This window comes from Pecten maximus, chromosome 15, assembly GCF_902652985.1.
Source record: "Pecten maximus chromosome 15, xPecMax1.1, whole genome shotgun sequence".
Classification (NCBI taxonomy): domain Eukaryota; kingdom Metazoa; phylum Mollusca; class Bivalvia; order Pectinida; family Pectinidae; genus Pecten; species Pecten maximus.
The window spans coordinates 28,780,049-28,803,120 of record NC_047029.1 but is presented as its reverse complement, the minus strand read 5'-3'; the positions used below and the strand labels follow the sequence as shown (position 1 = coordinate 28,803,120).

Here is a 23,072-nt window from a genome sequence, read left to right as displayed (position 1 = left end):
GTCATGTTTTTCCATATATCGTCTGGGATAACACAAAAGTTATCTAAATAGTACGTTGGTATATATCTATACCTAGTACGAATAACTTATCTGTGACAGAGAGTTCACGTTAGGTATCAAAAGGTTAGGGAAAATATCAATCTTTTCAACCAAGACCCTTGGAGGTTAGGGAAAATATCAATCTTTTCAACCAAGACCCTTGAAGGGGGGGGGGGGGGGGGGGGCAGTTAGGTCCATCTTAACAACCTTGGGCGAGAGTTATTTTTAAACTAAGACGTTTCAGTTTAAAATGAATATGACGTAAATACAATTACAAGTACAAATGTATATCAATAAAAACTATATACATGTCCATGCACATTTAGCAGTGGTGTTTAGAAAATGTTTTGTAACTATAGCGTAACATGGTGTTGCTGTAATGATGATTGGAATAGATTTCCGTAATAAGGAGATAGCTACACTACATGTATGTCCAATGTCCAATAGCACAACACATGATTAGGCAGGTAGCTTTTTACTTGGTAGTGATCTAATCCTTCAATAACTGTAATAACCCAGAATGACACGCCCTGTGATGACTTTTATATCCTGGTTGCTATGGTTGGACGTACATTTAAGTAATTTGGTTTGGTTTGGTTTATTTTGTTTAACGTCCTATAAACAACCATGGTCATTTAAGTGCCAGGTTTTGGAGATTAGGGAAGTCGGCGTACCCGAAGAAAAACCACCGGCCTACGGTCAGTACCAGGCAACTGCCCCACGTAGGTTTCGAACTCGCAACCCGCAGGTGGAGGGCTAGATGAAAAAGTGTCGGGACACCTTAACCACTCGGCCACCGCGGCCCCTACATGTAAGTAAGTGAAATTGGAAGCTACTATTATATTTTGTCTGCATTTTGTCTTGATATCGCTGCCAAAGCCTATATGAAAAATACATTGCAATATTAAGTAATTCGTTTGGCTTGTTCAAAATGAGTATATGAAAACCAAAGTGAGATAAGAGGACTCAAAAGGAACGTACTGGATATCAATTTCAGATCAAGAAATTGCTGAGTTAGTCATCCATGAAAATTTGACGGGTTCCTGCACAGTCAATAGAATTGTAAACTTTCAGTCAGTGATGTTTCGTGATGTTTCGATTCCTATACTGAATTACTGTGACTCCTGAATATTTTCTGGTGTATGCTGTTACCTTGGTAGACCTAGAGGTTTATTTAAATCGTCAACCCATCAAAATCTAAGTCAATAAGACGGCACCGTTATGTCAACAAAATGTCACGCGCGTTATCTATATAGCGTACCGATGTGTCACACTGAACGTATCCCCCTATATAGTATATTTTAATTACGTGTTTATATATATGATAGCTGGCGACAAACTGTGAGGAGCTTTCATCCAAGAAAATCCTCCTTCAACAAATTGCATTTAGATTCGTGTTATGGATATGTACCGCATTCCACTTCACCCCAATTCTGTCGATGTCATTTCATGGTTGTCCGCTTTTGTTTTACGTGTTTTTTAATATTCAAACACAAAAGATAATATGTATGGTATGGAAATATGATTGTATGATAAGAAAAACAAATATGTTTACCGTAGGTAAGCAAAATGATCGATGATATATGAAAAAAATATATCGATACCATAGGCATGAAAAATGGTCGATGATATTTAAAAAAATAATAAATATTTTTTTCCGTTGGCATATGTTGTTTTTTTTTCAATTCGTTTTAATATATATAGTTCATAGGTCTGTAATGGGATTGTAGAAATTGTAATGGTGATACATATGCTATAAGAAGTCTTTGTTTTCTTTTATATACAATGTACAGATGCAAATATAAACATCCCCTGTGGGTAGTGGTGCAATTATCTCAGGAGAGTCTATATCAACACCACTATGCAGTTAAATGAACTTTGGCCTGCTTTTACTCTTTACGAACTTCCCTGACAGCGGTTCAAGTGAATATCTCACAATGATACCGAGTTAATTAAATATTGACAATGAAATATTAGGCAATTTGACATTCGATCAAATATTTACCAAGTACCTGCATGTACACACTTAAGTTTGTCGTTAACCCACTTATGTTCGTTAAAGATATTAGAACATTAATTGAAAGCGATAACCGATACCTTTGTATACATACAGAATGGATTTTAGACGGAACAACTAATTACAGCTTGTATGAGTAACAACCTACTCTTGAATGGCTTCCATTTATATCACTTACGATACATGTATGCGAGGTACAATTCATCGGAGTATTTCGTCCCAACAAGTCGGCATTGCGTCTTTTTAAACGTCTTTTCGCTATGAGTGAATTCACCTTTCAGAGAGAATACAATTCACAGTATAGGCCCCGGTTTCATGAATATTCCTTTACGATGAAAAAAATCCTGAACTTAAACTTTGTCAAAAGAACAAGTACATTGGATTTAACAGAAAACTGTTGCTGTCCGTTTCTTTAAAGTTAAAAAATATTTATGAAACTTGGCCCCTTGTGTTTGCACAGTTTTATATGTAAAAAATATAGAATGACTTCAATATCGCGATATATCCTAGTTATTGTGAATATAGTTCAATATAAAATAAATTGGAAAACAATAGAAAGTTTCTATATAGTTGACATTTTGTTATTCTACAGGACTTAACGACCAATCAGAAGGTGTACTTTTGTTCCCATAGTGACCGATCGTAAACAAGGTGTTAGTTGCACATAGCAACATTTATTTAGAAAGGCGAAAAGTAAGAATGATTATACGAACGCATTAGAAAGAATATTCACACACTCTCATACACTCTCAGTCCCTTCGTCTGAGGAATGTTTTCGTCAAGGGTGCCTTTATTTAGTACTCCCGATAAAGAACAGTTAATACACTGTATAACACGATCGTATAACTCCATTTGGCCGATATGTTCTAAATATTATATTGCGACGAATATTGCAGCTGAAACTATTTAACATCAGATGGCCATAACCATAAATTCTACAGCTAGCTGCATACGGCGCAGTTCGACCTACTACTACTGTAGAAGCCAATCTACAACACAGTACATTAGAGCTAGTGATAAATTGTTCAATAGAGAATAATACTGTTATCGTGTTAGTCATTGTCATATTGTCGTCTATAACTGAACCGAATTCCGAGTGCAATAAATTAAATATAAAAATTTCAAATGTAGTGTTCATCAACCTTGAATCATTACAAACATTTCGCCCTTAGATTCGTAACATTCAGCATGTTCGATTGATTATGTGTAAAATTCATGTTATGATGTGAACATTATATAATTACGAAATGTATTCAGGTAAGGTTTTGATACCTTTAATTTTCCAATGTAAATATTAAATTTACACTTTATTTTATATTAATCACTATAGTTTGCCCGGATGTAAACGTGCGATACTGCGCCTGTGGGAGGAAACTATTTTACCCGGGGAATATCTACGTGATCGGACAGGTGAACAAATATCTTTTCACGTCCTGTCGGGATATCGAACCCCGGTCATCTAAGTGAACGGCGAGCGCATTACCACTACGCCACCCGGCCATCCAATGCTGTATTTTATTCAACCAACATAAGATCAATTAGTGTACTTTTCATTCAATCAATAAAATACATAAATTTACAGTTTGTTTTTATTAGTTCTGATTCAATGTAGATTTATCGGCTTTTGTCTACCTTGGTGCTGTGCAAAGAATATTTCATACTGCCGAAGACAGTTTTAATGAAACCATACACACACTTTATGTGTTATATATTTATGACAATCATATACATAATTAACATGTGAATATACAATGTGGCGCCTCACTAATATATCTGATGTCGTTAAATGAGAAAGTCCATAACCAGCCTTACTAATGTCTGTATCGTTAATAAAATATTAGTTTACGTAACCCTGAATATTAGAAAAAAAAAAACTTAGCACAGCATGAGGATGTTATCGCAGGTAGTATACAGTATACAGCGCTGGTCACAAAAGGCATAAAGCGGCACGCATGGTATATATATTATATACCACATATATTATTTACATACACATAATCAACGCTTATAAATGAAAAATAATAGCAATGTCCTTAAAAACGATCGCCTACAAGACCGGAAGTTATCAGATATAAAAGCTATGCGTAATTGAATTTCTCCAGATGCAATTAATTATTCACTCACTTTAAATTTACAATGCAACCTGAGACCTTTGGAGGGTGGGAATGGCTTCAAGTTTAGTATTGAATATATGTTTACAACTGTCTTTTCTTTCCATTGATCATAATAGTTTTTGTCAGAGATATATTATACCTTTATCTAAGTAACGAGCAAGTTGCAATATCTTAAAATCGACTTTTATATAAGATGTTTATAAATTCATTGTATATTTGTACACACCAAACAGCAATGAAAACTGCCAAAATTAAAACATTTATGATCCAGGTATTATCGGGAGGTATTACAATCTTATTATCCTTCGTTCGATCCCACTGTTCTAAGTGGATATCGTTCTGAGTAATGTTTGAATCGATGTTTGCCACCATTAACAAATATCTATATATGCATATATAAAGTATGCATTGTAAAATCAACACTTATTTGAAAATAAAGAACAACAAAATACCTTATTTCGCTATCATCTATACTTTTGTCAGCATATACTTTGTGTTTACATAATATATGGTTCGCAGATAGTATGGGCATTGTTGATAAGTCCAAATCAATAGAAGTGTCCTTCGATAAACACGGTTACAAGGAAATGTATTACTAAGAGATTGATCTGCGATGGTTTGGTCTATGCAATGTTCACATGTGTTCACTCTTAAACATTAAATATAGAAATATTGTTATAATGAAGACAGGTTAAGTATTATATATTATATAATTAAATGACATTGAAATTGTACTGCTTCAGTTTTTTTCGTGTGGATATCAATATATGGTATCGTAATTTTAGAACTATATAGTACGGATAGGTACCGTGGGGAAATGTTAGAGATAAATATTATATATTGTGGTACGGGTATCATCGCCCATCACAATGCTGTGAGACTAACAGAAAGTTCCATCCCTTTGGGGTAAGACAGGGGCATCACGACTAGATGGAGAGGATTCTTAAGTGGACAAGTATTTGTTGGCAGCTTCAGATTATTCCATGATCAGATTCCCCTGTCCCACTTTCCTTGACGAAGAAAGACAATGTCATGACCCGTGCATTATATATACATGTACTATTTGTGTGGGGCAATGCCACATTTCTGTTCACAATACAAAATTAGCAACGTTTAATAAACAGATTAACAAAAAAATACAAGAAGTGACAATATATTGATACTTCTGCATACCACTACATATTCATATAATTTGTAAAAGCAACAAAAAAGTATGCCTAACACGTAGATAGGGTAAGACGTCCCTTTAAAACATTGAACTTGAAGGCGCTTCCCTAACGTGTGGTATACCTGTATAAAGGTATATATACAATCATTGTTGTTGTTTACTGATACGGCAAGAGGTACGTAATCTGAAGGACGAATAACAGAATCCGGTCAATAGTGATTTAGGACCCCCTCATAGCGATGTAATTTACAACGCATTCAGCGGAAAATCTAAATTGCAGATGATATAATTTTATTTATTGGCGTGATCGTTCTGATCAGAAAACGACGTAAATCATTTGTGATGAATATACTGTGTTCATGGTTCATGGTTCAATGATTCGGGGAAGGATAAGTTTAAGGTCATTAAGTACACGAATTGGGGGTGATGTGATTATATAGGTGTGTGATTATCTGGCTTTATTGTAGTTCTGTTTCAGCAGTTTTGAGATAATTATCTACTAGACGATGGCCAGTTTATATACATGTATAGAAAAGCAGAATGTATCAAAATATCTCAGCTAAGAAGTGATTACGACAGTGATGATTAGACGGTTGTTTACTTTTTCGTTAAACTTCCCTATCGTCATCACACAGATATAAAACGAACAATTATCTTGTAGGAAATTACAGGGGAAAACGACTGGACTGTCCTTCTCTTTCAAGACAAAACATGAAACAGCATTACATAACCTACTTTATGAAATAATATATATACAAAATGTATAATTGGAATTATCTCTTTATGACACTAACGTGATATGGGACTCTTCTTTGAGTCGTTTGAACCGAGGAAGGTTGACGTAAATGTAAAATTTGCATGTACACGTATTTCACATATGTTTGTTTGAACCTTGTATTACATGTTTACAGCTTGATCCATATTATTGTTTTGGATGTAAACTGCAATAAAGTTTTGCTGAATATAATCGTTATCTTTTAACAATGCATTCGATACCATGGATCCAGTTTCACCAATATATTCTTAACTTAACTGTTAGCCAAGACTTTCTTCTCAAATCCAACAATGGTTTCCCACTAAGGTTTATTTTTTTCCTTAAAGTTAGGACCTTTGATGAAACCAGCCCATATCTTTTACATATCTCTTATCAATCTTCGGGTTATTTACCAAAGCTTGAAATATATTCATAAATACAATGCAGTGGAATGAGCCATTGCCATGATGGTTACATTTCATAATAATAAACAATGCATTCTCCTCCCTAACTAAACGACTATAAACAATGATATTGTACAACACAATCAGTCAATGATGGGGGAATTAACTATTATTCTCATTTGGTGTCGTCTCGGGATTGGCGCCGAATGGTATGTAAACATTTACATGTTTGTACTGACGATATTTATTGGTGAGGTAAATAAGTTAAGGCACTTGTGTACAGTTCACGGGGAAATCATGTGTCCCTCGTTGAAATAATGATTAATCGCTTGTCAAAAGCTTCATTATGTTGCCTGATATGAAAAACAATCCATGTTGAACATCCTTTCTAGAAATATTGATTCATATTTGTGATTTTTATAATCGGTAAAACTCCGTGTATATCAAAACAAGTATTGAAATGATATAAATGCTTGAATGACTCTCCAAATACTTCTTAAACTGGACCGTTAAGATAACTTAGCTCTGTCAAAGTTAAACCCTGTAGCTCGGGTTGCGATGGAAGTTGTATCCCAGTATTAGTAGTTAGAGTGTTAGATTAGAAACATTTATCTAGTAGAACCCTACATGAATTCGTCAACATTGTGAAATAAATTTGTGTTTATTTATTGATAAGGCTCGACAAGTGTACTCTGTACCCCTTAATCCCATCCCGTGCCGACACCTTGTGCTGGGCTGATGTGCGTACGCCGTCTTCAAATCTGGGTCACCCGATCCCGAATACTTAACGGGAATTCTAAACCCATATAGGCATCGCGGGGGGCCAGGTAATCTAGATTAGGTTGTCTAGGTGTGTTAACTGGAATCTGACTGCGAAGTTTCAGTGACCTTATTTTGCCTAACAAAAAAAATATAAAAACATTGCGTGTAGCTTATCATATAAACCATTCAGGCAATCCTTGTGTTTTGGAAGGAATCAAATTCCAGAGGGATGGAATTTAAAATTGCTATATATGCTTTTGGGAAAGGAATCGCGTGTATATGATGAAAAAAATTCATTAACATGAAATTTGATATACTGGCGTTGAAAGTTATCAAGGTTAATGGAAATCGAGTATTACGAGATTATGCGAGATTATGCAAAGCCCCATCCTTACTGTTTATGCGTTATAGCCTGTCATCAACAAATAGCCGACAAAACAAACAAATTGGACTAGCGTGAGAGTTTGACATTAAACAAACAATTGTGTGGTTTGATAACGGCGTATAACATCAATGTAATTTTAAAATAATTGGCATTTAAAGTTCAGGGGAACTGCAGAATCACTCCATAGCTTTGGGGTCAAAGCGATGACCGAATTCTATATCAACAGGTTTCATCGATTTTACACTTTTGAAATAATGTCAAGGAAAACGAGCGTGGATCTTTCGTGTTCTAAAATTAGATCTTAAAAGCTTAATTTACATGTCCTTTCTTTTCGTACTTGTATGAACTATAAATCTGGGGTTTTCCGCGGGAGTTTTATTTCGCGATTTCAATAATAGGTTAATTATACGGGTGGGAGTTATTTCCGCGAATTTTTCTTTTGTCCCTATTCCATCAATATCAAATTCATCACAAAACAATACGTGCGGTGGGAATTTTTGCGGCCGAAAAGCATTCGTGTATTTGGATTATATTCTCCCCCTCGCGTAAATGGTCGCGTTTACAGTATCATTAACACAAGTTTAAGCATAGTTATCATTATATAATGGAGAATATAAATGTGTTATTGATTAGAAGACAGGCTTACCTGGAATTCCAAACCATATCTTTCTCGAAGATATTCCTTTAACTTCGGGTAAACATTTTCCATGAGCGCATTTCTCTCAATTGTTGTGTCTGTGGAGAAAGAACAATTGAAATGAACAATAGAATACTCAAACATGATATATCCCATTGAGGAAATAAAAACAAAACCTATGGAATCAAAAACAGTCAAATTAACGTTGCTATTTATAGATATCTGTGGTGTTAGCCATTATAGGTTCAGTATCTGTATCACCGAATACAGTGTTCAGGGGACTGGACAGATGATACACAAGTTCATAGCGCCTTTATGTATGGATTGAGTATAAACTAAGGTGTATCAAATAATGAATATTAACAGTATCATGTAAATGTAGAGTGAGTCCGGGGTTACAATGTGGAAATTCAGACGGGAACTCGGGGGAAATCAAAATAGGTCTAAAACAATAACACCAATCGGACTACCTCGGGCCTTTCCAGCAAGCTCGGAAAATCTCGGGTATTCTTCAATTTCAATTTCAAAATTTGAATAGAATACCCGAGGAGTTCCGAATGACAATAACATATTACACAGACGTTGAAATTAAACCGTAATTCTAACGCAAAGATTTGCATGGAGACACTTGGAAAGTACAGGAAGACAATACCAGTGTCCGTATGCATGATGCTGTAATACGCATGTTGTGCTCATGCTCAGATACATTTGGTGACAATTCTGATTTATGAATTAATATTGTTTTCAATGATTTGAAGGAAATTCGGAAAGTCTTCAAGTGAGAAATTATTTTCGATGTTAAGGTCTTTACTTTAAACCGTTTCTTCCTTATTTAAGCGAGTTTAAAGAAATTTGGGTTGATTTCATGTTTGAGCATGATATATAATGGTTTCAATAATACAGGCCCATGTGTTCCGGGGAGTAAGCGTCTTCTGTTTCAATTGAATCTAGGTCACGACGAGCCCCGGCCAAATGAATCTAGGTCACGACGACCCCGGCCATTTGAATTTTGGTCACGACGACCCTGGCCATTTGAATCTAGGTCACAACGACCCCGTCCATTTGAATCTAGGTCACGACGACCACGGCCAGTTGAATCTAGGTAAGTAAATCCGGTTTATGTTAAGCCAAGTTGTCAAAATGAGAGCTAAGGTAGTGACAAATATGTGTTAAAAGGATCAAACATAGCCCAGCAATTAAATAAATTGGATTAAAAAGAGCGTGCGATAGGTATGTGTTTCCCGAATCTGTCGTCACTAGTTATAAGCTTACAATGCAAGGTCACGGCAGACCTCGGGGCTTCAAGTTCACATACAGTTGAATTTACCACCAAGTAAACTCAAATGAGCGCAATGCAAAAATATATACCAACATTGTCTCAAACATGAACAAAGAAATGAAAAAAAAAAAATATTTCGATCTATGATGTGCTCTGAAACATTAACAACAGTGATCTGCCAATGTTTTATAAACTTGATCTAAATGGGGCATTAATGCGAAGCACTAAGTACTACATGTCGCTTACATGCCGAGGATAGTATCATACACACAATATTATCACCTTTCAATACAAATTGTGAGTTATATAGAGCCAATAATGGAGCTAGTGTTAAAACGGGCTTGATCATCATCGGACTGATTGATATTAAATACTAATAGGAAACAGATAAAGAGTTTGCAGTATGGTTGATGAGCTGGAATAATCACATGAATTTATTTACAGTAATTCAGTTTTAATGGGAAATGCTGAAAAGGGCTTCGTTGGCTAATTATGTTTAAATGAGTTATAGATAATCATATTTCTTTACGGTTGTTTGTGTACAGTGTTATGTAAGTAAACAAATCATTGCAATTAATCATTTTTTTGCAGACATGTTCGATAAAATTTCATATTGAATGTGAAGGGTTTGTCCCGAGTCAATGTAAATCAGTGTATATTCGGTATTTTACACATATACGTCTACATACTCGGGTTTTCAAGGGACTGACAGTTGTATAATGACATAGCTATTCATCCACGGTGTTCTTTACAATCCCTCCGTCCTGTACCCCGAGTATTTGTACAGTGAATGCAATAACACGAGATACGACTGTGAAATCCAATCACAGTTGGAACTAAGCCTTCTGAAAATGTCTCTGTATAGAAACTTCAGTGTAGGTCTCGGTATTTATCAATTCACGACACCTCACAGATGACTTCTTCGCCCTTTGAAACTACATGATTCATGCAAATCAAATTACGATACCTCTATTTGCCATGGGGCTCGATTTCGTTACAGAATATACGTAATATAAACATTTTACCAACTCTGCATCTAGATCATGTCCTTGTAAAATCAAACTGCGTTTTATTTGTTATTATATATTTATAATATGCTTATGTATTCAAGGCCTTGAAACCATTAAATCATAAATGAAATTGTATTACAAGTGTATATTGGCCCGGTCTCCACTGGTGCGTTATGCCGACATCACTACGCTCGACTAGGCGCTGTTCGTTCCCCAATGGCTTAGAACGAACGACAATGCCCTTACATATTTGTGCATCATTTATTATTGCTAATAATGAACACTTGTCAGTAAGAATCTATCCAGTTAAAAAATACATATACTTTTTTAAGTTTTACTGAATGGCACAATCTCTACAATATTGTGTTTTATACTTCAATTGTGTTAAAGCTGTGGTATTTTATTTTCATTTCCTGTACTGCTCTATTAATACAGGGACTAGACCATTCTCGTCATATTATTGCTCTTACTACAATAACTGTCGTGTGTTGGTCCTGTGTCTGTGGACGTACCGTCTACCATGGCCGAGATAGCAATGTATCGGTAAGGCTGACTATAAATAACAAAATGTATTGGCAACTAATACCACGCTAATATAAGCGAGACCGTGCTGAACTCGGACACAATACAAAGCAAATATTGAATTTTGAAAAGTATGTTATTGCTAATCAATATTAAATGGAAGAATTGCAGACAAGGTTGGGGGATCTAGCGCGAACTCCGGGTAGATAACGTAAAAAACTGTTTTATTTTATGGTGTTTTCCTGATAGCGCTAGTTGACAACACCGGATGTTTGACACGCGTAACAGAGATAAGAGTCGGAGATGGTCTGATTTCTCCGGTCGTATGATTCTATACACGGGTTAAAATGATAGTTTTTCTCTTAATAAGATGACATTTTAATGGTTAATATCTTGAAAATAAATATCTTACACGCGCTGAATCATAACACATCATCATGCGATCTAAGTACATCATGGAGACAAAACAAAGCTGTCAGTGAACGCATTCGATTACGCGTGTAACAGAGGTACTCTCATAGACTTTTGGAATTCTTCAACATTAATTCCAACCTACTGATAAATGTATTGCCCAAAAATTCCAACAGTCAAAATAAGCCAGATAGTGCTATTTCATTCCTAAAACTGTAAAAACTTAATAACCTGTGTACTTTGATATCCCGTTTAATGTGTCCCATGAGATGTCGATTTCAACAGGTTTTGCTATCTTCCATTTAAGCTACTAGATAAATGTAGCTACAACTAGTATTGGGCCCCCACCCCCACCCCCACCCACAACCCAAATCTATGTTTTTCATGACTGCATATATGCCGTATTGCATTTGAAAAGACGAAAACTTGAAAATTATTTTTAATTATCCGCAAATATATCGATCTTGAACCCGAATCCATTTCATACCCACAACGTCATAAAGAACGCAGCAACTGAAACTGATGACGTAAGTATGAATAGGTAATCATCTGTAGTCTGATTAACATCATATTTTAATGCTCAGTTGTCATGTTGTTAAAGTGTTATAGTTACGACACACCTTCCAATCAAAATTGACAAACGTAACTGGATTCTCCCCACATGATTGTCCTTGATCGTGGGATAATCTTACAAGCACACAAGTACTACTTCAACAAAAACAGGATTACGTTTTCACTCGACGTATGGCATTCAAAAAGTACCCGTGTGCGTTACTTATATCGAAGTGTTGTTCCAGGAATCAAATATATCATTTACAGTGAGAGTTTTCAGTCGTATAGTTAGATTTTCGGTTTCAGTTCGAATGTGATTTAAGTCAATAAAATATTATATGAAATACACTTTTTTATTTCTATTTATTTCATTTTTTAAGGAGGGGGAGGGAGTGTCTCGAAATCAATATTGAATTGAGATATTGATCAGCAAACACCATAATACAACCTAATTCATATCAAATATCAAGCTGACAGTGCGTGGAGTCTGGAGTTTGTGGTAAAACATTTTCACATATTTTCCGTTGAAGTATTTCTCAAGGGTTTAAATATTTTAAATAAAAATGTCAATGTGTTCTACTTCTGGTTGGTTAAAATATTTAATTATTTACCATAACTCTTTAATGTTAGGTTCAATAATTGAATTTATTGATTTAACAGTGATGACGTACATCAAACTGAAAACTACAATTATCCTGTATAACAATGAATTCTAATGAGAGTGTGGGAGTAATTGACAGGACTTGATAATTCAATTAATAAGTCTTCTGCTCAGATTACAATCATTTAACGGTATTGTCATGCTAATTAATTCAATTGTAGTTCTGTTTATATGATCCAATTAAATTTGAAAATTCATTTCATTATATCCTACGAATCCTTTCTTTACTAAGCGGGTTCTTTACTACGGTCTTGGGTCATTCAGCTTCATCAGCATAGAACAGTGTATATATTGTGTAATCACAGGGACTTGGTACATATTTCAAACCCACGGTCCATATATATATATTTATTACATGTAGATATTGACCGTGGACTGAGGATTTGTGTCAAGTCCCTGAGTGTGTAACACGTGTTTTCGACAAAATACAATTACGACAGAAAATTCACATCTTTAACCTTCGAATCAACAAAACTTATGTATGAAACATTGTGTTATATCATTAGAGGTATATTGTGTCTTTATACAAAACTTAGTGTATGCATGATACATTGTATTTTATCATCAGAGTTATATTGTGTCTTTATACAAAAATTAGATACAGGTGCTACCTTAATTTAGCTGATTATATTCAAAATCATTTCTGGAATATTACGTACAATATAAACATCATTAATGTGTTATAAGGGCCAAGTTCATATGTTCAAAGTATGTATACTGCACGAATAATAAAAAAGATGTATTGTTTAATGATATATAAATCAAAATTTTAGTCTATGTCTGAAAATCTTGGTAACTGTCCTTCTGTAGACAGGTAATTCACAGTGTCATTGTTTAATTATCAACATTAACACAGATATGAGATACGACCTTTAAAGTTAACACTAATTTTACCATGGTCCCAGGATTTTTGATTCTTTCAAATTAGCCAAGAAGTTATCCAAATGAATTCGTTTACACACCAAGGTGACATCATTTAAATCGACATGACGTAAAATACACCCCTACCCCCACCTCCACCCCGACCCCGTGTCTCTTTCTATCTTAACATATCGTCCTTGGGTACTAAACGAATTAATTTACAGGTCTTTCCCTATATTGTATATTCAAATCACCGTGTCATCATTTAAAAGGATAGACACCAATTCAAGCAGAGCAATAATAATAAAACTATTTTGGTTCCAAGTGTTTACCTGTCATATAGGTTAAAATAAAACACAATTATATAAGCATTACGTACCTGTGAACGTAGAACTGGTAAATATACGAACAATTTTTGAACTTAGAGCCGGTAGATTTCCAAGACATCCTGACAGCACTCTTTGAAGTTTCTCTTGTTCCTCGGGGGGTAGTTCCCCAGCCTGACCCCCGGGCTCCGGGGCCGTACCCTCGGGGGGATTCCCCCCTTCCATAATCCGAATCTCGGTTAAACTGTAGTCTTGGAAATGTTGCTTCCACACATTTCAACGAAGAATGATATCTGCTTACATATAAAAGCCTTAAGCTTTGACCATAAAGTGCTTGTATCCGGTTTCCAAAGGAAGTCCGGGTATTTCCAGGTAAGTTAGGAAAACACAGTCATCCTTTGATATTTCTCTTCGTCATCTGCGTACAAAAAAAAAGAAATAGTTTTATATGCTGAGCCAGTGACAGTTGCAAAAACTCTCATATACAACACCCGTTACGTTCAAAATCACGTCACTTCTCAGGTAAAATACACACAGGTGAGTTGATCGCCGGTTTGTGGTGTATACGTACCCATATCATAGGTATACACCGACCATGTGTCCGTACTCTCTAGGGCTGGATTAAAGGCGAGTTCAACACTTGCCAACCCGACTGTTTGTTTGTGTTTGTATAAGGGAAATATATATGTACACCAGATTTTAACCGATTGATTCCGGGACTTTTAAAGATATGTAGTCAAATTGTTCGCACACCGATCTTAACAGTCTAAATTTAAAAACCGAAAATCAGGTAAATGACAATATAATTCTATAAGTAAAATATGACCCAGTTTTCAGTTAACGTAATACATTTAAATAGAAATTGTATGAGTATTATATCCTCGGGAACAGTTCAATGTAAAATTTTCATGAAAATACTATTAAAATATACAGTGTGGCCAATTTCCTCACGACAAAAACACGTGTTCCAATCATCTTACTTAATCATACGTGTACACAATGAGTTGTGTTGAAGATTTTTCATTAGACTAGTTTATCGTAACACGTGATACGACAAACAATTTTTACTGCAGATAAAAGATTTCTGTATTTTCATTGATATTAAACAGTCAGTGTTTTACCAACATCACAAGAAACCCAATACGTATATTGTCTCAACGAGAGCCACCAACAACAAACAAATCTTAACACAAATACCATAGAGGGTTTCACAATAATCTGTAGCCGGACTTGGAGCAGAATAACACTATTGGTTCAAATTCAATCGTGAATATAAACGAAAAGACGCTATTAAACGTTACTAAGAAGACGCAAACTTAAAAGATTGTTACATGTATTTGATTTTGACCTTAGGAAAGCTCTATAGGACTGAACAGCTGACGTTACTCAATATTACAATACATTATATATAATCTTGATTTTGTGCCAGGAACCGTTTGTTGACGACGAAAATAGCACTATTCTGGGTGAAAGTTACAATATCATCTAAAATATGATGTAGATACTACCCTACCGAGGATTTGGTTTGTTTATTTGGGTTTTTTTTTAACGTCATATTAACAGCCAGGGTCCTACCTACCAATTCTTCTAATGGATTTCGAATTTTCGGTCGAAGGAATAACTTTACGTAGCTTACTAACCCAATGGTCCAAACACACCATTTATCATTTGACATTTATTTCTCCCTGATAAAATTGCATCAATGAGGAGAGAAATTCATGTTTACGTACATGTGCATGATAAGCGTGAACGGTCCGTTGACATTGATTTACTAGTATACATGTATCTGATCTGTATACTGTTACCTGTAATCAAATGTCTTTTCTTATTAGCTTTTAAATGCAAACGCCCCCTATTAACGGCTCTCGCTATTGACAATGTAGATAATTACCTCAATTTGACGAGACCTAGCGGGTCGGACTGGCAGGTCATGACCTGACCGAAAACTGATTGTAAACAATGCACGAATCCGCTGAAACGTGTCCAGTGGGTGTTAATTTAAACCCAGAGTTGTCGTTCTTTAAATTCGCTTGGTGTAAAGACTGCAGCTCTTTGTCGAAATTAGGATTAATGTATGTATAAATATATTATTGCAGTGAATATCGTATTAGCGGTCGGTATTCTTCGTGCAACACTAATCTGGGTACATTGGCGAACTTTCAATTTCACATTAAAGAAACATTAAACAGTAAATTGCATGTATACATATATCTTATAGTTAAATGATTTAGTATTCTACAACATTGGGACTGTCAGTGTCCTGAAATGTAACTACACGAGGTTTCCGATTTTTTTTAATATAAATCATATCCGTAAGAAAATATGCGACAAGCTGGCAACTGCAACCCTCCTATAAGAGATGAAAAAACAAGCCTGACGTCATTTTCACTGATGACGTACACTGGCAACAGTGTTATTACACGCGCGTATTACGATACTTATAAATGACATATATTATAATTTTAACATGATATGATAGTCTGGTTATACGTGGTAAATATTATAGTATCTGTCTCCATGATAAATCCTTTGTGTTTCTATAAACTCTGGCCATATTACAAAATTACCTGCAGTGTCACCATAATAGATTATTGATTGAAGTGTGACAATTCGATACAAGAGGATTCGGGACATTAAACTTCACGTATCAGGGTAAATAACCGGGACCTTCAGTTCACGGCATAAAAGGGAACTCTCCATTGCTGTGTCGGTCGGAAACTGTTAGTATTTTCCGGGGTTACATAAACACCCGCCATTATGAAAACCGTTGAGTGACATTTCCCCCGCATCTTGACAGTACAAAAATACAAATAAAACTGCATAGTTCGTGTTAAATGTGATGAATGACTCGTCATCATCATTAAACATCACCATTTTAAAGTTTGCTATACTTTTTGTCATGTCAGGAAATCTGCACTGAAGGTTTTACATTTTATTTTTGATACGCTTTTACACCATGAAAAACTCGTGAAAAGTGGGATACGGGACACAGGAACTTGATACTAATTTGCATGCATTATACAATATGTTTACCATTGGTTCGGAATTTGTGCCAATTCACCGAGGAAAATGGCTTAAAAACATTACAATTATGCTCCGAGTGGTTGTGGAAACATTTGAAAATTTAAATCACATTCTCTCTGGAAAAGCTAGAACATTATCCGCTCATAATATGAAATTCCAGTTGCAGATATCGTTTGTCTAGCTTTGTCCTACGTAAACAATAGGTTTTACCAAGCCTGGCATTGTTCTGGACCCGATATAAATATGGATTTATAAGTCAACAACATCCTACAATGTTTGTCTGACAACATTCCTCGGTAAATCTTGTTTAGGTCAGCCTGATGTGAGATAGAATCGGACGAAAGAAGATCGAGTAAAGTTTTAGTGAATGGAAAAACATTCTGATCGATTTTGCTCATTTGTATTATATTCACGATTTACGGAACCCAGTTAAACGGTGTACTACATCAATATGTAACATGTATACCGGGTACATCGAAAGAGTTTGCTAATGGACAGACTTGACGAATTTGTTTATATAAAACATATTACACAGTATACACTTTTGCACGTGTATAATAAACAATAGGCAATACACAAAACACACGTGTCACTATAGTAAGAATACTTACCGATGATAGTCCTAGAATATCGGTCCGATAAGGAAATTTGTACCTGTCAACGTCATACAGGTGTGTCTCGTCCCGCCCTAAATGACGGTTGGGGTGTCACGGTGAATGATCCCTCAGTATACCGATACATCCTCACACAGGAATTATCTCCGTTAACCGTGGTGACAGTCTGTTACGTTTATGTTGTCCACCATTCACAGCGGTTGTGACGACAGAACGAATACACACCCGACGTCCCGTGCAGCAACACTACACAACTCGCCTTCAAACGACCTACCTCGCATACCTGTGCCGGTAATTACAGGTGCGATCAATAATTTTCTCGCTATCGCTTACAACATTTATTAATAGTTATTTTCAGGCAAATGGACCACGCGGCATCATTTGTACTGTGTCAAAGAGACATATACGCATCGAGAAAGATGACTGGATTTGAATGATAAATCTGCATGTTTATATGTTTTGTTGCTGTTTTTTTTTTTTTGTTGCTGTTGGGTTTTTTAATATAAATGAGAAAATATGTAATTTTATAAACAAAAAAGTTGTGTTCAAAACATTATAAAACAGAGTAGGAAATTGTTATATGAAAAGGAATTGATTTGTAAAAGTTACTAAAGGGATCAAACCAGAAAAATTAAACAGTATTCCGAATGATGTAATACATGTACAGTGTATATCAGTCAGATTCCAGTCAACAATACCGCATACCTATATGTATTTTATTTGTCGTGATCTTTGTATCAAAAACACGTAAACTTATGTCATTGTTAATGCCTAATGTTTGTAAATAATACGCCAAGATGTGCTCGGGAGCAGTAAAGACATTTTACAATCTTGAAATCTTGAGAAAGAGCCAAATTGCCACGAAAATACACCTCTTTATTTTCAGCACTAACTGTCGTACGTTTAGTAATATCACAGGGATTAGGCACACGTCCCCAAAATATATACATTGTATAACGTTTATTTAAGCATTGAACGGCTTTCAGTTGGCATTCATAGTCAATATGAATGCCAACTGGACAGAGGCAAATTCCATGAAGCGCGCTAGCGCTTCTTGTTGAACTTGCCTCTGTCCAGTTGGCATTCATATTGACTATGAATGCCAACTGAAAGCCGTTCAATGCTTATATTTACCATCTGCGATTTTTTATTTGTCGTGCGATTTTTTTTTTTGAAATTTTCAAATTCAAATTTCAGTTGGCAGTTCATAAGCTGGTGACCTCGCAACTGAATTGGTAGGGTTATATAGTGGCAGTGCCATACAATGGTAAATATATGGATTTGGTTCGAATTCATGATCAATACTATTTGGGTATAGCGCAGGGACCTGACACCATGTGCTGGCCACGGTCTGTATACAGTTATGGTATGTATATACAGATATGGACTCGGAGGGTTTGCAAATTGGTACCAAGTCATTGTGTTACAAATAGACGCTGGGTCCGAACAACCTGATATTCGTTCCATTTGTAATTACATTTTTGTAAATAGAGGCATTATGACGTAAGTGCGGACAAAGAATTTTTCGGATTTTCGAGGCATCTTAAACCTTAATAAAAACAAAATAATATTGTTTATTTTATTGCTTGGTAATTTCGAGGCAGAGTCTCCCGTAGTTGCTGGTGGTTAACCCATCGAATCACTTATAAATTGGATAGTTTAAACTTTGAAATCCTTTCCAATGGTGTTGTACATTTTTGAGCTATACACTATTAATATAAATACTTATATTTGTTATAATAAAAGCATACCTTGAATAAATCACGCACGTATTAATTACATAAACTGTAGTTAATGAAAAATGTATGAAATGGAAATTCAGTCATATTGATAAAGTACGTCAAATTAAATATTAAACAGCCAAAATGCGCCATTGGTTAGATGAGCTGGCAAAGTCTGGATGAATTATGATTGATATATGATAAAAATAGTTCAAGGCAAAAAAGTGCATAAACTCATAACAGCTAAAATGCAATGTACATCCCACTTATATAATGAACATAAGTACTATTTACTTGAATCATACTTCAAGACATCGCCGGGAACCCACGATACACCACTCTTCGTTACTCTACGATACAACCGTAAGAGCGGTATCTGGTGGTTTCCGACGAGAACTTCAAGACCACGAAGTCGATCTTGGGCCAAGGGAGATAACTCGAAGTCCGTTTGGTCGGTCAGAGGTAGTCGTGGGGTGCAAACTATCTTCGTCGCATATAGGAGACGAATTCTAAGGTAATTTTGAATTTTGCACAGAATTCAGTATTAAAACTGACAGCTCATGTGCTTTTTTAGCGACAGAATGAATAGAAATGAAAACAGATTTTGAAATGTGAATCGCCTTGCACCTCATAAGTCGACAAACAAAACACTGGAACATGTCTGAGTGCGTACATCAAACATATCCTGTACAGAGTTGTGTAGACTGCTGTTATGACCATGAACGTAACTTGTCTTGATGGTTACTATGTCTCCACGATGTGGTATTTTTAATGAATGATATTTTTGATTTTGATAATATGGAAAACATCTCAGATTAGATGAATTATCTATGTTAATTTGCAAAAAAAAGATGCATTGGTTGAAAAGAAAGTGTTTATAGCTCGGTATTGTTTTCCAGGAAACTGTCCGAGACATCCAAGGAGTCTCCGTCAGGTACATGTACTCTCAATTCCACCCATATTTATTTCTTGACGTTTCTTCTAGCTATGGCTTTTACACGTGATATTGTTATTATGAAATGTACATGTACATGTATGACTCAATTATGATATTGCTATCGTCGAAAATTGTATTAATTGAATGATTCAAATTTGTAAAACAACACACAACATTGATACTCTGTTGATTGAAAATCATCAATTATTCTGTACATGTATTTGCATTCAGACTTCACATTATTGGCAACAATTATTTTGTAACTTTTAACACGAAACAATGTTCTTGTTCTTCCAACAGGTGGCACTCTTGTGCTAGAATTCACAGCAAATCTTTGGGATATATCATCCTCGATATTCCAGGGATTACATAAATGTTCGCTCCCTGCTCATTGTTCCGGCTCTACCAAGCGGTAAACCGGAAGTGTAATCTATCTTCCTTTTTGAAGAGCTCGCAGGAAGAGACTGACTCGGAAATTGAGTAAGAAAAAGAAATGGAACATTTGTATAACATCAGGAACCTGGCATTACTTAACGATATAGTGTACACCGTGTACACCGCCACATCTGGGGACACAGCTCTCTGCGTCGTAGGGGGGCGTGGCTCCGAAGCACCACGGATGTGACAGAGGTGAGCAATCCTATAAATATCATTAGGTATCATTCGTAACAAATACTCATACCACGGAACCCTGGGATGTCTAAGGTATCCCTACACGTCAGATTGAATGTATGTTTTGTTTTCTCGGGGACTTCCTTAACAGTTGTTAGATCAACAAATGTACCTACATTGTATCGACCATGAAGAAAATGGCATTGCCGGATAATTGCAATGCTTTTAAACAGTCATACTGTTTAAAAAGTGATTGAAAATGATCGAAAATTCATTCTAAAACACGTTTAACGCCGATTCTTTACGAGAGACCCTTAAACTGCACATTTACTGTCAAAATTTATGTTGCCCATTGGCTCACGACAGTATGCAGTTTATAAATATCGAGTTTTATATTTGCTTTACAGATGACTTCATTAAATCTCTTTCGTGAAGGAGAAACAACAGAGAAACCAAAGTACATATGTGGCAACGAAAACGTACATACAGTATTGGAATCGTCGATGGCACATGTCAGGAAGCATGATGTTACCAACATCAATATTGTCACTGCGAGAAATCCTTCACGTTAGAAGTTGACATCCAACAACATATCAAACGTAAACATGAGACACGTCCCAAAGAAATATGTCACAAATGTAGGGTAACTTTCAAGTCTCGGCGACGTTGTCTCGTCATATAAATTCAAACACGGTGACAAAGGTTATTTATAGTCACATCCTGATCACTTTTGCGATGATAATCATGCATTTGTAAGACATTAGAAAAGCCATTGATCTGAAAATATCAAATACAATAAATGTACTCAGCCGTTAGAGCCAGTGTATATATATATATATATATATATATAGTGTAACTGTTACGGCGGCGGAGGTTTTGCGTCGTTTCCGGTTCCCGCTTCGAAAGAAAAACAAGGTGAGTGTCGTGTCAGGGTTAGCGTTAGTTAGTACTTTTACAGGGATTTATAAACCACTGAGATGTATCTGCATTCAAAGGATGATTATCTTAAGCTGTTCAGTCTATTAGATCAGGAGGAAATTTGTTAGATTTCGTTTAACAGTCAAAAGCTCACGAGAACAATTTATCATGTTTTGTTTTGTTGAACACATTAAATCCTTGAGAAACACACAAAATTTGATATCATTAAAAAAGGTCTTTTTTTCTTTTCTTTCCATCGATGTATGATGCATATATATTGTGGCAGTAAAGAGCTTGAAATAGATAACCAGTTGAGTTCGACTGATGGGGTTTGTCATCGTGATGGTTTTGTTAAACGGATCTCAGAAAAATGCAACGGTACAGTTAGAGGCTTCAACGGTTGGGACCGTCTAACTATTGGTTTGGTGTGGGTGATTTGCAACAGTTTGGAACTTCCGAGCAAAATAATCAAAACTCTTTCAAGAGGGCACTGGAATAGCATTAGGCTATTGTGTGGCGGATGAAGCGATATATAATCAAAAATGATTGCGTATTTTTTTACACTTCGTGATTCTAATTACAAAATCTAAATTAAAGCAATGGGATGTCTCTAATGAATAACATTACTGGTAATGCTAAAACCAAATGTACATACATTTTAAGGTTCATTTCACGCGTGACAAAGTAATTTTGTGTCACTAAGGGCCAGGACCGGAATTGATATCATTATTTGCTAATTTGGCCTACCGTTGGTGGTAATTTTCTTTCATTATACTGACTCCAAACATACCAGTTGGTGTGTTATACTCCATGCCGAATGATTGGCGAGAAGTTATCTTAGTATCGTGTAATGTTCCTAACATGATGCGGCCGCCGGGAATCAAACCAGGGACCCACCGAACGGAAGCCGACGCTCTACTTGACTAACGGCGTGGTTGTTGTTTTTTTTCTCAGTTTTTCACCTCGATCACTTGATTACCTTTCCAGGTTTGAGCCAGAATCAGTTTGAAGTTGTAAGTCCAGTAACCAAATTACCCATTATAAACGTTCAGCTCGAGACTTCTAACCTTCAACGTTTCATCTTCGTGGAGATCGAAACATCGACTTGTAATGTCTTCAAAAGATTCGTTTCCTTGGCAGCAGTAGCTTCATATAAATTAGTCTCTTCCTTAGATTAAAAAGCATTAAAATTATTCCAAACCATGCACTTCTTTATCAAAGTCACATACACGAAACCGTACACACGCGATAAACGAAACTGTTACAACAACAATCTTAAAAACACAATTAATTCCATATTGAAAGATAATTACTGCCAACATATACATATACAATTTAAAGGCA

The 23,072-nt window shown here is 35.7% G+C and overlaps 1 protein-coding gene across 1 annotated transcript in view; it reads right to left on the bottom strand.

Moving 5' to 3' along the window:
• The window catches only part of LOC117343710 (NACHT and WD repeat domain-containing protein 2-like), a 43,146-nt gene extending 25,382 nt beyond the window's left edge, over positions 1-17,764 (bottom strand). Inside the window, 3 exon segments of the mRNA XM_033906177.1 lie at positions 8,290-8,378; positions 13,956-14,320; positions 17,538-17,764. Of these exon segments, the coding sequence (XP_033762068.1) occupies positions 8,290-8,378; positions 13,956-14,127 (261 nt within the window). The 5' untranslated portion in view covers positions 14,128-14,320; positions 17,538-17,764.
• Positions 17,765-23,072: the final 5,308 nt, after the last annotated feature.